Source organism: Phocoena phocoena, chromosome 14 (genome assembly GCF_963924675.1).
Source record: "Phocoena phocoena chromosome 14, mPhoPho1.1, whole genome shotgun sequence".
NCBI classification, from domain to species: domain Eukaryota; kingdom Metazoa; phylum Chordata; class Mammalia; order Artiodactyla; family Phocoenidae; genus Phocoena; species Phocoena phocoena.
The window spans coordinates 39,211,972-39,229,078 of NC_089232.1; the positions used below are offsets into that span (position 1 = coordinate 39,211,972).

Sequence of the window (17,107 nt, forward strand, 5' to 3'; positions counted from 1 at the left end):
CCTTCAAATAAATATCCAGAATGTGACCTACCTCAGAACCTGCATCACTGTGACCCAGAGCCAAGCCACCACCATTTCCCACTTGAATTACTATAACAGCCTCTAGATTCTCCAGACTGGTCTCTGTGGCCCTAGCTCTACCTAAAATTCATTCTCAGGAAAAAGATTTTTTTTTAAACCTAAGTCAAATCATATCACTCCTTTGCTCAAAATTCTGCCATGGCTTCGCATTTCAGAATAAAAGCCAAAGTTCTTTAAAATGTCTACAAGGCTTATACCATCGACACTCTGTACTCTTCCCTCCTTCATCTCCTGGTACTCTGACTTTGCTCCATTCGTACTGGCCTCCTGTCGTTCATGTGACATGCCAGGCACACTGCCACTTAGGCAGTTCTGCTGTTCCCTATGCCTCCAGCAGTTCCCTCATTCAGCTTACCCCCTTTATCTCCTTCAGAGAGGCCTTCCCTGTGTGTAGCTCTGTAACCCCATTTCCTACCACTGGCACTCTGCAACACTCTTCCCTGCTTTATTTTCTTCCTATGGCACTTATTACCTTGTGACTTACTATATATTTGACTTAGTTGTTTATTGCTGTCTCTACCCACTAGTCACAAGGGCAGGAATTTTTAAAATCTGTTTTACTCACTGCTATATCCCTAGATCCTAGAACTGTGTCTGGTATGTAGTAGGCACTCAACAAATATTTGTTAACAAATAAAACATTATCCCTCTCATAACTCAATTTAAAAGGTCTAGGGCATTTCAATTACTCCCTTCCCTTTACGAACTCCATCTAGCTAGTAACTAAATCTGTTACGTCTATTATATCTTTGCTGCTTTTCACATACCCTAGTTCAGGTCTTCATTATTTCTCATCCATTCAAATGCAAAAGCATCATAAGTGATGTCCCTAAATTAATAAATATTTATTAAGCACCTTGGATATGCTGGTCAGGTTGTTAGCTTTCGGGAATACAATGGTAAGTATAACCCAAAATTGTTTATTAATCTTACCATCCAATTTCAACCTGTGTTAACCTGCACTGACCTATTTTAAACACTTAAGACAGACTGACCTCTTTACAGCACTGTTTATATGTACGTCACAAGCCTGCTTTAAAAAACAAAACCAAAAGCAGACAACCAAAAAACCATCTTTTCCTTACTAAATGAAGATTAAGTATTGTCATGGAAATTAAGATCTTCCATTACTAGGCTCCAATCTAATTTCTCAGCCTTACTTCTTAATATCCTTCTATTCAATACTATAGGACAGCTGATGAACAAATCTCATATTTCCTACCTATATACTTTTGTTCAAGCTACTCCATCTGCTTCAGTCTTTTTTTTTTTTTCCTATGTAACTGATGGAATGTTACCTATCTTTCAAAAATCTAACTTAGATGCTACTTCTTTCTGGATACGAAGAGTCAAAAAATGTCAGCTTCTCTTCTGAGCTGAGATAATACTCTGTACCAGTTGACAGAGTAGAGGCTTAACAGTCAAATATGCCTGGTTTTGTTTCTGGTCTGGCTTATTAAAGATGTGACCTTAAACAAGAGACTTCTCTGAACCTCAGTTTTATCACTTGTAAAATGAGGATAATTTCTCTTAGAATTGTTGTAAGAATTAAATGAGTAAAATACACAAAATACTTAGCACAGTGTCTTGCATATAAAAAAGGCTCAATAAGAAGGAAGAAGAACTACAGTCCTGCAGCCTGTGAAACAAAAACCACATTCACAAGATGAAAAGGCAGAGGGCTATATACCAGATGAAGGAACAAGATAACACCCTAGAAAAACAACTAAATGAAGTGGAGACAGGCAACTTTCCAGAAAAGAATTCAGAATAACGATAGTGAAGATGATCCAGGACCTTGGAAAAAGAATGGAGGCAAAGATCGAGAAGATGTAAGAAATGTTTAACAAAGACCTAGAAGAATTAAAGAACAAACAGAGATGAACAATACAATAACTGAAATAAAAACTATACTAGAAGGAATCAATAGCAGAATAACTGAGGCAGAAGAACGAATAAGTGATCTGGAAGACAGAATGGTGGAATTCACTGCTGCGGAACAGAATAAAGAAAAAAGAATGAAAAGAAATGAAGACAGCTTAAGAGACCTCTGAGACAACATTAAACGCAATAACATTCCCAGTATAGGGGTCCCAGAAGGAGAAGAGAGAGAAAAAGGACCCGAGAAAATATTTGAAGAGATTATAGTCGAAAACTTCCCTAACATGAGAAAAGAAATAGACACCCAAGTCCAGGAAGCACAGAGAGTCCCATACAGGATAAACCCAAGGAGAAAAACACGGAGACACATAGTAATCAAACTGGCAAAAATTAAAGACATAGAAAAATTATTGAAAGCAGCAAGGGAAAAACAACAAATAACATACAAGGGAACTCCCATAAGGTTAACAGCTGATTTCTCAGCAGAAACTCTACAAGCCAGAAAGGAGTGGCATGATATACTTAAAGTTATGAAAGGGAAGAAACTAAAACCAAGATTACTCTACCCAGCAAGGATCTCATTCAGATTTGATGGAGAAATCAAAAGCTTTACAGACAAGCAAAAGCTAAAAGAATTCAGCACCACCAAACCAGCTCTACAACAAATGCTAAAGGAACTTCTCTAAGTGGGAAACACAAGAGAAGAAAAGGACCTACAAAAACAAAAACAAAACAATTAAGAAAATGGTAATAAGAACATACATATCGATAATTACCTTAAACGTGAATGGATTAAATGCTCCAACCAAAAGACACAGGCTTGCTGAATGGATACAAAAACAATACCCATATATATATATACTGTCTACAAGAGACCCACTTCAGACCTAGGGACACATACAGACTGAAAGTGAGGGGATGGAAAAAGATATTCCATGAAAATGGAAATCAAAAGAAAGCTGGAGTAGCAACACTCATAGCAGATAAAATAGACTTTAAAAAAAAGAATGTTACAAGAGGCAAGGAAGGACACTACATAATGATCAAGGGATCAGTACAAAAAGAAGATAAAACAATTATAAATATATATGCACCCAATGTAGGAGCACCTCAATACATAAGGCAACTGCTAACAGCTCTAAAAGAGGAAATCAACAGTAACACAATAATAGTGGGGGACTTTAACACCTCACTTATACCAATGGACACATCATACAGGCAGAAAATTAATAAGGAAACCCAAGCTTTAAACGACACAATAGACCAGATATATTTAATTGATATTTATAGGACATTCCATCCAAAAACCGCAGATTACATTTTCTTCTCAAGTGTGCACGGAACATTCTCCATGATAGATCACATCTTGGGGTCACAAATCAAGCCTCAGTAAATTTAAGAAAATTGAAATCATATCAAGCATCTTTTCTGACTACAACGCTATGAGATTAGAAATGAATTACAGGGAAAAAAACGTAAAAAGCACAAACACATGGAGGCTAAACAATACGTTACTAAATAACCAAGAGATCACTGAAGAAATCAAAGAGGAAATCAAAAAATACCTAGAGACAAATGACAGTGAAAACACGACAATCCAAACCCTATGGGATGCAGCAAAAGCAGTTCTAAGAGGGAAGTTTATAGCTATACAAGCCTACCTCAAGAAACAAGAAAAATCTCAAATAAACAATCTAACATTACACCTAAAGGAACTAGAGAAAAAAGAACAAACAAAACCCAAAGTTAGCAGAAGGGAAGAAATCATAAAGATCAGAGCAGAAGTAAATGAAATAGAAACAAAGAAAACAATAGCAAAGATCAATAAAACTAAAAGCTGGTTCTTTGAGAAGATAAACAAACTTGATAAACCATTAGCCAGACTCATCAAGAAAAAGAGGGAGATGACCCAAATCAATAAAATTAGATGAAAGAGGAGAAATCACAACTGACACTGCAGAAATACCTAGGATTATAAGAGATTACTACAAGCAACTCTATGCCAATAAAATGGACAACCCGGAAGAAATGGACAAATTCTTAGAAAGGTATAACCTTCCAAGACTGAAACCAGGAAGAAATAGAAAATATGAACAGACCAATCACAAGTAATGAAATTGAAACTGTGATTAAAAATCTTCCAACAAACAAAAGTCCAGGACAGATGGCTTCACAGGTGTATTCTATGAAACATTTAGAGAAGAGCTAACACCCATCCTTCTCACACTCTTCCAAAAAACTGCAGAGGAAGGAACACTCCCAAACTCGTTCTATGAGGCCACCATCACCCTGATCCAAAACCAGACAAAGATACTACAAAAAAAGAAACTTACACACCAATATCACTGATACATATAGATGCAAAAATCCTCAACAAAATAGAATCCAACAACACATTAAAAGGATCATACACCATGATCAAGTGGGATTTATCCCAGGAATGCAAGGATTCTTCAATATATGCAAATCAATCAATGTGATACACCATATTAACAAATTGAAGAAGAAAAACCATATGATCATCTCAATAGATGCAGAAAAAGCTTTTGACAAAATTCAACACCCATTTATGATAAAAACTCTCCAGAAAGTGGGCAAACAGGGAACCTACCTCAACATAATAAAGGCCATTTATGACAAACCCACAGCAAACATCATTCTCAATGGTGAAAAACTGAAAGCATTTCCTCTAAGATCAGGAACAAGACAAGGATGTCCACTCTCACTACTAGTAGTCAACATAGTTTTGGAAGTCCTAGCCATGGCAATCAGAGAAGAAAAAGAAAGAAAAGGAATACAAATTGGAAAAGAAGAAGTAAAACTGTCACTGTTTGCAGATGACATGATACTATACATAGAGAATCCTAAAGACGCCACCAGAAAACTACTAGAGATAATCAATGAATCTGGTAAAGTTGCAGGATACAAAATTAATGCACAGAAATCTCTGGCATTCCTATACACTAATGATGAAAAATCTGAAAGAGAAATTAAGGAAACACTCCCATTTACCATTGCAACAAAAAGAATAAAATACCTAGGAATAAACCTACCTAGGGAGACAAAAGACCTGTATGCAGAAAACTATAAGACACTGATGAAAGAAATTAAAGATGATACCAACAGATGGAGAGATAGTCAATGTTCTTGGATTGGAAGAATCAATATTGTGAAAATGACTATACTACCCAAAGCAATCTACAGATTCAATGCTATCCCTATCAAATTACCAATGGCATTTTTTACAGAACTAGAACAAAAAGTCTTAACATTTGTATGGAGACACAAAAGACCCTGAATAGCCAAAGCAGTCTAGAGGGAAAAAAACGGAGCTGGAGGAATCAGACTCCCTGACTTGAGACTATACTACAAAGCTACAGTAATCAAGACAATACAGTACTGGCACAAAAACAGAAATATAGATCAATGGAACACGATAGAGAGCCCAGAGATAAACCCATACACCTATGGTCAACTAATCTATGACAAAGGAGGCAAGGATATACAATGGAGAAAAGACAGTCTCTTCAATAAGTGGTGCTGGGAAAAGTGGACAGCTACATGTAAAAGAATGAAATTAGAACACTACCGAACACCATACACAAAAATAAACTCAAAACGGATTAGAGACCTAAATGTAAGACCAGACACTATAAAACTCTTAGAGGAAAACATAGGAAGAACACTCTCTGACATAAATCATGGCTAGATCTTTTTTAATACACTTCCTAGAGTAATGGAAATAAAAACAAAAATAAACAAATGGGACGTAATGAAACTTAAAAGCTTTTGCAAAGCAAAGGAAACTACAAACAAGACGAAAAGACTACCCTCAGAATGGGAGAAAATATTTGCAAATGAATCAACGGACAAAGGATTAATCTCCAAAATATATAAACAGCTCATGCAACTCAATATTAAAAGAAAAACAACCCAATTCAAAAATGGGCAGAAGACCTAAATAGACATTTCTCCAAAGAGGACATACAGATGGCCAAGAGGCACATGAAAAGCTGCTCAATATCACTAATTATTACAGAAATGCAAATCAAAACTACAATGAGGTATCACCTCACACCAGTTAGAATGGGCATCATCAGAAAATCTACAAACAACAAATGCTGGAGAGGGTGTGGAGAAAAGGGAACCCTCTTGCACTGTTGGTGGGAATGTAAACTGATACAGCCACTATGGAGAACAGTATGGAGGTTCCTTTAAAAAAGTAAAAATAGAATTACCATATGACCCAGCAATCTCACTAATGGGCCTATACCCAGAGAAAACCATAATTCAAAAAGAAACATGCACCCTAATGTTCATTGCTGTGCTATTTACAATAGCCAGGTCATGGAAGCAACCTAAATGCCCATCGACAGACGAATGGATAAAGAAGATGTGGTACATATATGCAATGGAATATTACTCAGCCATAAAAAGGAACGAAACTGGGTCATTTGTAGAGACGTGGATGAATCTAGAGACTGTCATTCAGAGTGAAGTATGTCCGAAAGAGAAAAACAAATATCATATATTAACACATATATGTGGAACCTAGAAAAATGGTACAGATGAACCAGTTTGCAGGACAGAAATTGAGACACAGATGTAGAGAACAGAAGTATGGACACCAAGGGGGTAAAGCAGTGGAGGGTGGTGGTGGGGTGGTGGTATGATGGATTGGGAGATTGGGATTGACATGTATACACTGATGTGTATAAAATGTATGAGTAATAAGAACCTGCTGTATAAAAAAATAATTAAAATAAAATTCAAGAAAATAATAATAATAAAAAAAGGCTCGGGCTTCCCTGGTGGCGCAGTGGTTGAGAGTCTGCCTGCTGATGCAGGGGACACGGGTTTGTGCCCCGGTCCGGGAAGATTCCACATGCCGCGGAGCGGCTGGGCCCATGAGCCCGCATACCGCAAAAAAAAAAAAAAAAAAAAAAAAAGACTCAATAAGTCTTATGTTTCTCCCCAACTGTCGTACTACTTACACTCTTTATGCCTCATTACAATTACCTATTTATGTGTCTCGCCCACCTCTCTCCCAGTAAGTTTTAGAAAGATAAAGGGATTATGCCCTATGTTATCTTTGTATCTTCCACAGCATCAAGTTCAGTGACTTGTGAACAGTAGTTAAGTAATGTGTGCTGTTAAACTGAAGTAACAAAGAATAAATCAAGAAGCCTGTTTTTGCTACATGTTCCTCTTCCAGTTTTGAAGTTCTTAACTGAAAATATAACTGGATCAAAATATTAAATACAAATGCATAAAGAAAGCTAATTTAATCTATTCTTGAAATTGTTATATGGTTTTTGAACCCATTTTATTACTCTTACCTGTTACTTCGTCACTGTGAGTAGACAGCAGTTTCCAGATGAGGTAAGGACCACCAAGGATAACAGCAAAGAACAAGAATATTGGCCAAGATTTTGCTGAGTTAGTTGCTCTGTCCTCAGCACCAAGGCAAGCCACAGTTCCTTCACTTTCTGCCCACAGGTCCTCATTCTCAGAGTCTCTTCTTAAACCTATCATCCACTGTAACCGTCTGTAAAGATACCTTATAGTCCTAACTAATGCAAAAGCTGAAAAAACCTTTGTGAAGTGTATTTTTAATCGGGAAAAGTGGTTTGCTACATCCAATACAGCCCTGAAACTGTTATAGACAGCTGAAAAGGTAGCATCCATCATCATGCTGACAGAGGCAAATGCATGCACAATACTTTCAATGGACTGAAATGCACCTCTGCTGCTTTCTTCAGCTTGCTGAACAAATCTACTAGGTGGAAGATCATCTATACGAAGGCGGTTATAGCCCAACCCATTATACCCATAACTATAAGGGCTATAGCTTCCATAAAATGAATTTCCATAGGCACCATATCCAGAAGAAAATGAACTGTAAGCAGGTCTGAAAGTGTTCACGTTACTGCTTCCTGTCTGCTGGGATGGCCTTGGAAGAATAGGCGGTGGCACTCTGGTAAGTGTTGGTTGTCCAGGTCTTGTCAATAAAGTAGGACCCAAATCAGCAGATCTAAAACCAAAAAGGATTCAAAGTTGTAACTTAAGCACACAATAAATTCATTCAAAGTTAACTATTAAACACTTTGTATATACCTAGTGTTATGACAGATCCTACTAAAGATGTCTTAAAGTAAGGAATAGTCTCTAATATCCAGATGCTTAAAATCTGTGTTAAGACAAAATGGATAAGATAAAATAGCTGACTGAACTCTATATTCTTGTTTACTTATGCTGCATTATTAGTAGTATCTTCAACCTTTGGTTTCTTTTTAAGACACATGTCCATTTCCTCAGGGTTAGTTACAACTCGATATCTGTCCACCCTTACACCTAAATGGCACTATCTTAATTACTATAGTTTTATAATAGGTCTTAATATCCAATAAGACAAATCTTCCTACGCTATTCTTCATCTTCAGGAGTGTTTTGGCTATTTGACCCTTTGAATATCCATATATATTTTAGAATCAGAGTTTGAAGTTCTACACTGTTCTCCCCACAAAAGCCCTATTGAGATGCTGGTTTGGGATTACATTAAATTCGTAGATTAATTTGAGGTAGTTGACATCTCCATTATATTGAGAGTTTCAATTCAATATAACATATCCTCCATTTACTTATGTCTTTTAAAGATTTTCCTTAATAATGTTTTTTTAAAATAACCACTGAGGGACTTCCCTGGTGGTGAAGTGGTTAAGAATCCACCTGCCAATGCAGGGGACAGGGGTTTGTGCCCTGGTTCGGGAAGATCCTGCATGCCACAGAGCAGCTAAGCCTGTGAGCCACAACTACTGAGCCTGCGCTCTAGAGGCCGCAAGCCACAACTACTGAGCCCATGCACCACAACTACTGAAGCCCGCGTACCTAGAGTTTATGCTCTGTAATGAGAAGCCACATCAGTGAGAAGCCTGCGTGCACAATGCAACAAAGAATAGCCCCTGCTCACGCAACTAGAGAAAGCCTATGGGCAGCAATCAAGACCTTACACAACCAAAAATAAATAAATTAATTTAAAAAATAAAATAACCACTGAGTCTCAATGTTTTATAGTTTACTGTGAGGTCTTTCTTTAGATTTATTTCTATATATTTGATTTTTTTGATGCTATTGTAAACGGTGTCTTTCTAATATTTCACTTTTTTGCTGTTATATAGAAATAATTGATTAAAAAAATATGGTCCTTATATCTAACAACCTTATTTTGGATTCTTCTTTTGTACTTTCTAGAATCTTAAGGATCTGCAGTCATATTGTATGCGAATAATGATAGGTTATTTCTTCCTTTTTTCAATTCTTACAGCTTTGATTATTAAGGTATTGCATCTAGGACCTGCAGTACAATCTTGAATGGAAGGGATGATAGAAGGTATCCTAGTCTCATTCCTAATCTCAAAGGGAAAATTTTCAAGATGTCACCAATAATTATCATGTTTGTTGTAGGTTTGTTGTAGATTTAGTAGTTCCTTTTCTATTCCTTTTCGATAAAATTTTTTACCACGAATGAATGCTGAATTTTATCAAACGATTCCTTAGCACCTATCAAGATGATTATATGAATTTTTTCATTTACTGTCTATGATGAATTACATTAATTTTCAAATGTTAAAGCCAACCTGCATTCCTGAAGTAGAATCAAGTAGGCCACAATATATTTCTGAATTTGGTTTGCCAATATTTTATTGAAGATTTTTTTATATCTATGTTCATGAATGAGACTGTCCTAATATGCTTTTATTGTAAACGTCTTTGTCAGGTTTGGACATCAAGGTTGAACTGGCCTCTTAAGAAGAGTTGGGGGAGTCTTTCACTCTTTTCTATATTCTAGAAAAGTTAATTATTTCTTCCTTAAAGGTTTCTAGAGTTTACCAGTGAATCATATGGGCTTGGAATTCTCCTACTGGGAAGAATTTTCATTATGAATTTAATTTCTTTAGTATCATGCTACTTAAAATGTGGTCTGTGGACCAGTGCTATTTTATGAACCATTTTATACCAATCTATAGTAAGTACAGAAAACGAGATTGTGTTTAAGTAATTTGACACTGCTATGATATTTTTACTGCATTTTATAAAAAGTATTGGCCATCATCACAAATATTTTGAGAAGCACTGCTTCAAGTGTTAAAGGACTATTTATCTTTTCTATCTGTAAAATACACCTTGCTTCATCCTCTAAATCTCTTCCCTTCCTTTCTGTATTTTCCTGTCCTTTTGTCTCTTTGTACTTCCTTCTAGATATTTTCTTCCCAACTATTCTTTTTTTTTATTTTAATTTTATTTATTTATTTTTGTCTGCGTTGGGTCTTCATTGCTGCACGCGGGCTTTCTCTAGTTGCTGAGAGCGGGGGCTACTCTTCATTGCAGTGCACGGGCTTCTCATTGCGGTGGCTTCTCTTGTGGAGCACGGGCTCTAGGCACACAGGCTTCAGTAGTTGTGGCACGTGGGTTCAGTAGTTGTGGATCGCGGGCTCTAGAGCTCAGGTTCAGTAGTTGTGGCGCACGGGCTGTTGCTCTGTGGCATGTGGGATCTTCCCGGACCAGGGTTCGAACCTGTGTCCCCTGCATTGGCAGGCGGATTCTTAACCACTGTGCCACCAGGGAAGCCCTCCAACTATTCTTTAAGTCACTGCTACTCAAGGGGCCAATCTGCAAGATAAGGAGCTTGCACTATAATGTAAATCAACAAATTCTTTCTTCACAGAGAAAGTTTTGCTATCAAGAAAATGCCACTTGAGGGCTTCCCTGGTGGCGCAGTGGTTGAGAGTCTGCCTGCCGATGCAGGGGACATGGGTTCGTGCCCCGGTCTGGGAAGATCCCACATGCCGCGGAGCGGCTAGGCCCGTGAGCCATGGCCCACTGAGTCTGCGCGTCCGGAGCCTGTGCTCCGCAACGGGAGAGGCCACAACAGTGAGAGGCCCACGTACCGCAAAAAAAAAAAAAAAAAAAAAGAAAAAGAAAATGCCACTTGAGTAGTGGAGAGATAAACTGGAAGACTGGGATTGACATATACACACTACTATATATAAAATAGATAACTAATAAGGACCCTACTGTACAGCACAGGGAACTCTATTCAGTACTCTGTAATAGCCTATATGGGAAAAGAATCTAAAAAAGAGTGGATATATTTATATGTATAACTGATTCACTTTGCTGTCCACCTGAAACTAATACAACATTGTAAACAACTATACTCCAATAAAAATTTAAAAGAAAAGAAAAGAAAATGCCAGTTGAACTAAATGGTATGCTCAGGGTCAATTTGTTCTACATTGACACAAATTTCCTATCTTGTTGTGGACTGTTACTACATAGTTCAAAAAATAGCAGCCAGCCCATAGACTCTCAGCAGCTACAGAACACACTTTGAGCAGTACTGCTCTAAGTCACTAATTCTCTACGTAATGGTGTCTAATCTGTTTCTAAATCCAACGAGCTCTCAATTTTGGTTACTGTATTTTTTGTTCTAGAAATTCCTTTCCTCTTTTAATAGTTTCCAATTCTCTGCCAAAATTCTTCAGCTTCTCTTTTATTGCCCTCAACATACTAAAGATAATTTAAAGTCTCTGCTAACTCCAATATCTAGAGTCCCTATGAATTTGTTTATCCAGATGTTAACTTAGCTGTCATTTATGTTACATAATGTCCTTCTGGTTCTGGCTACTTGATTTTGCTGTGCGTCAGCAATTATTATTGTAGCAGTAATTTGAGATTCTGGATGATGTTCTCTTTCTCCAGATGTGTTTCATTCTGGATATTGTTTCTTTTCATTTTTTTAAAAAATTGAAATGTAGTTGATTTACAATGTTGTGTTAGTTGCAGGGGTACAGCAAAGTGATTCAGATATATATATATATATACACACACACACACACACATATAAAAGTGAATATGTATATTCTTTTTCAGATTCTTTTCTATTTTAGGTTATTACAAGATATTGAATATAGTTCCCTGTGCTATACATTAGTTCCCTGTGCTATACAATAGGTCCTTGTTGTTTATCTATTTTATATATAGTAATATGTATCTGGATATTGTTTTCTGAACTATTCTCTAATTTGGTTCAGGCAGGCTGCTAAGGCTACTATCAATTCATGATGTCCCTAATTTCAGGAATTGATGATTTGACGCTGGGCTTCTGTTCCTATAAGAGCCTGTCTACTTCTTTTATACCCTTATATCTAGATGTATCTTTTATACCCTTATATCTAGATGTACCTAACATTAGGTATGGGTAATTTATCAGTATCTCGTCTTGGAGGACGTCTGAACTCCAACCATGATTCAAGAGTCTGTCAGAAGTTCTACTCAACTCGCTTCATTATCTAAGCTGCTTCTTCTGAAATCAGCAGAAGCTTCTATGGGAAAAGTGCTTTCAAAGGCAATGCTCACCTTTGTGAATTTTTAACTTTCCTGAATCTGGGCTCCATAAATCTTTATCTTCTTTTTTGCCCTATAATGCCTTCCAGATGTTTTATATTCTGCTTAGCTTTCTACTTGTCCTCAATAGTTTTTTTTCCTAAAGTACTTATTCTGCCATCATCAAAAGTCCTTCCTATAATTCTTTGTCCATATTTTGTACAGTATCTTACATTTATTTATACATCTGACTCTTCCTGTAAACGGCAAGCTCCTCAAAGGCACGGGAGCTTTCCTTGTTTCTCCATCACCTAACTATAGTGCTTAGCATATAAATAGGTACTGATACAAACACTATACTGGAGTCTTTCATTAGTAAAATTTAATACACATATATCACACACTATTAATACAGATTTTTCTTTATATATCTTTGTATTATTTCATAAATTGTGATGAATATGTAACTTAAAAAATTATAGGGAATTAAATTTAAACATTTGGTAATAAAAAAATAAAGAGCTTTCCTCTTACTCTTGTGTTGTTTTTTTTTAAATTTTGGCCGCCCTGCTCAGCTTGTTGAATTTTAGTTCCCTATCAGGGACTGAACCCAGGCCTTCGGCAGTGAACATGAGGAGTCCTAACCAGTGGACCACCAAGGAATTCACTCTTCTTTGGTTTTAATGCGGTCTGTTTCTGGCATACACAAGTGCATTCAGTGTGCATGTACAGTCTTGCTTTCTGTTACAACAAGCATAATGAGAGCTAAAGAAGCCTATGACTTAGAAGAACAATGATTTATTCTCATTGCTGAATGTGCAAAATCTCCCCCACCCAATTTTTTATCTTGAAAAGTTTCAAACAGGAAAAAAAAAAACTGAAAGAAAAGTACAATGAATATCCACATACCTTCTATCTAGATTCAACAACTGCTATCATTTTGCCACATTTGCTTTCTCTTTATCACTCTCTAGTCTTTTAAAACTTCTTGAACTATTTGAAATTAACTTGTAGACCTAATAAATTACTCCTAAATGCCTCACAGGCATTTCCTAAGAATAAAGATATTTTATACAAAAACATAATACTGTTTTCCCATCTTTGAAAATTAATAATTCCATATCTATTACCCAATTGATATTCAAAACATATCCATTACTCTCAAATATCTTTGTCTAAACAGCTTTATTGAGTTAAAATTCACATACCATAAAATTCACCCATTTAAAGTGTAAAAAGCAACAGTTTTCCATATATTCACAGAGCTGTACAACTATCACCATATGCAACTTCAGCACACTTTCATCATCCCAAATAGAAATCCCGTATTTATTAGCAGTCGCTCCCCATTTCTTACCCTCCTCCAATCCTGGGCAATCACACTAATCTACTGTCTGTCTCTATAGGTTTGCCTACTTTGGACATTTCCTATATAATCGATTCCTGTTATTTGAGATAGTTATGCTCTATAAAACTGCAAACAATGAATCAGCAAATACTGAATCACTGCTCCTGGAGGAAACAAAGAGTTAGGTTCCTTCAAGCCTCTGGTCACAACATTTTCATCTATCTACTGATCAATACATATACTTTTTTATGTATGTTTCTGTTTAAAGATACTTTATCTAATTACATTGTTGACTCATTAACAATGAATTCATGGCCAAAAGCACCACAACTCATGTCTGAACAAAGTTTATCTAATGCTAATATTTTCTCCATAAGGCCTTCTAGGAACACTTCAGCACTATGCTTAGGGGCCATTTAAAGACAGTGAAATCATCAACAAAAATGTGAAAAACGTGGCTGGCACTTAACTGATTTTGAAAAGGACACCTGTTTACAGTATGAGAGCTGAAACAAGCCAGAATGTTGCTTTTTTTTCACCCTTAGCTGAGAGACGACTCACATCTTTCACTGCTCTATGCGTGTCTGAAAAGATCATGAAAATGCTTCAAGTACTGATTTTAGGGTTACAAATAAATTTCATCGAGTAGGAGAGTTTGCAAATACTGAATCTGCAAATAATGAGGATCTACGGTAAATGAAACTTACAATATGTAGTATTTTGTGACTGGCTTCTTTCACTTAATGTTTTAAAGGTTCATCTATGTTGCAGCATGTACCTCATTCTTTTTTATTACTATATTTATCCATACATCAGCTGATAAACATTTGGGTTGTTTCCACTTCTGGGGTATTATGACTAATGCTTCTATGAACATTTATGTACAAATTTTTGTGTGAACATGTGTTTTCATGCTTCTTGGGGATGATACTGCTGGGTCATATCATAACTCTGTTTACCCTTTTGAAGAACTGCCAAATTGTTTTCCAAAGCAACTGTACAATTTTACGTTCCCACCAGCAGTGCATGAGGGTTTCAATTTCTCTACATTTTGTCAACACTTGTTATTATCTGTCTTTTTTACTATAGCCACCCTAGTGGGTGTGAAATGGTACATCACTGTGGGTTTGATTTACATTTCCCTAATGGTTAATGATCTCCAGTATCTTTTCATGTGCTTATTGGCCAGTTTTAGATCTTCCTTGGAGAAATGTCTATTCACATACATTGCCCATTTAAAAAATTAGGTTATTTGTCTTTTTATCATTGAGTTGTAAAAGTCAAAATGTCTTTTTAGGTTTTTTTGAAACAAAAATTCAATTAAGTCTCACATATTGCATTTGGTTGGTTGTGTCCCTATTCTCATCTAAACAGAACAATAATGTCCTGGACTTTTTGAAGAGTCCAGTCAATTTCTTGTAGAGTGTCCCACATTCTGGATTTGTGTTACCCCCAAATGTTGTTTAACTATCCCCTATCCTCTATACTTCCAGTTAAACTGGAAGTATAAACTGGAAGTATGAACTGGAAGTATAAACTGGAAGTATGCATCTAAAGGTTTGATCTAAAGGTTTTGGCAAGCATAAATCATGAGCGAAGTTGTTTACCTCAGATTGTATTACATCATAAAAAAAGGAATAAAACTTTAAAAAGGGTCAGTAGACTACCAAATAGTGTAGTATATTCAGGTTTGGATGAAGCAGCTCTGAGGGTAAGTGCTCCACTCAAATGAAACTAGTTCATTGCTTGAGGCTGGGGACTGGGAAGTGCCACCTTGCCTCATAAAAATTTGCTGACAGTGGTAAAAGAGATTATAAAATTTGCTGACAACACTTTAGGATTTTTAGAAAGTCACAAAACTAAGAATGGGGGAAGACTCTGATAAAGCCTCAAACTCAGAAAATGAAACAAGTTAACAACTGACTCAATGACTTAATCTGCGATATCCTTAATCTAAGCCACTTTATATCAGATTCTTACATGGAGAGTGGATGCTGAGAGGGAGGTACAAGCAACAGGAAGCCTACTAGATAGAAAGAGCTGAATGTAGAAGGAAAAGTGAGACAACAGAACCCCAAAATTCCCACTCAAAATGGACATGTCAAAAATACTACCCACAAGAAGAAAAAAAAAACACAAAGAGACCAAAATAACAAAAATTAACAATAAGAATGAAAAGTCATTCAAGGAAAAATTAATTTTATATAATAGCTCATCAAAGATTCTAAATATGTTTAAAATGGTCAAAGAGATAAGCAGAACAAGAATAATATGAGATTGAATGAATGGATTTTAAAAAGTCAAAGAGATAAATGTAGCAGTAACATCTGTGAAATAAAAATTGAAAAAAAACCATGTAAATATGAAAAAAATTTCATTAGAAATCTTATACACAATGCCCACAGCCACAAGGCATCTTATAACTATGAGGCAAAAAGAAAATTAGTTGTACACTAAGGTACAGAGTAGAAATATGGAACTTGTGGAATTCTACTTCAAGTAATGATATTCTAGGTAATCAGACCAACTCCTTCACAGAAAACAATTAGAAAGCTAGAAAAAATATAAAATTATCTGTTTAAAGCATGAGAAGACAAGACACTGAGGAATTAGAGTCAAGATCCAGGAGTAGGAGAAAATCTAGAGAGCCCATTTTAGATGTTTCTCAAGGGAAGAGGGCCAATTCCAGAAGAGATGGCTGACAGGATGAGAAGTTGAGTAGAGCTTTTAATAGACTCTCTGGGCTAAGGAGACAAAAACTAGAATTCAGAAGTCCCAAAAGAGGGACAAGATAAATGCCCACACTTCAGACTGGGACTTTAAACAGCCACATGCTAGGAGTAAGGGGAAAAAGGTTAACAAGAAATAGACTAGCCCTGGGAGAAACTGAAAACCACAATTTCAAGTTAGCTCAAATTTGAAATTATTAAAATGATCTTAGATTGCTAGTGGCCCAAGGTGCCTATCAAAAGTAAAACTCTCTGGAGGAAGAGACCATCCTAGGCCTCAAATCACCTTAAATTATCTATATACAATGCCCAGCTCTCACTGAAAAATAATTGAGCCTCTATGATGACAAAACTACATGTTAAAAAAAAAATGAGTGACATTAGCCAATATAAAATGATCCATATGGATCCAGATAATGGAGTTATCAGGTGGAGACTTTAAACAACTATGCTATACATATTCAAGGAAAAAAAGGCAAGATTGAGATTTTCAGCAGAGAAGAGAAACTATAAAGCAGGACCAAATGGAAATTCTGAAACTAAAAGAATAAAATACCTGAAACTACGAACTCAATGACTGATTCGTTTACTATCAGATTAGACACACTGAAAGAAAAATACCGGTGAACTAGAAGAGTTCAGAAGAAAATACCCAGAATGAAGCATGAGTAACAAAAGGATA

The 17,107-nt window shown here is 36.2% G+C and overlaps 1 protein-coding gene across 1 annotated transcript in view; it reads right to left on the reverse strand.

The window, feature by feature from the left end:
- The window catches only part of PEX13 (peroxisomal biogenesis factor 13), a 33,936-nt gene that overhangs the window by 9,391 nt on the left and 7,438 nt on the right, over positions 1-17,107 (reverse strand). Inside the window, exon 2 of the mRNA XM_065891285.1 lies at positions 7,302-7,996. Within this exon, the coding sequence (XP_065747357.1) occupies positions 7,302-7,996 (695 nt within the window). The remainder of the gene's footprint in view (positions 1-7,301; positions 7,997-17,107) is intronic.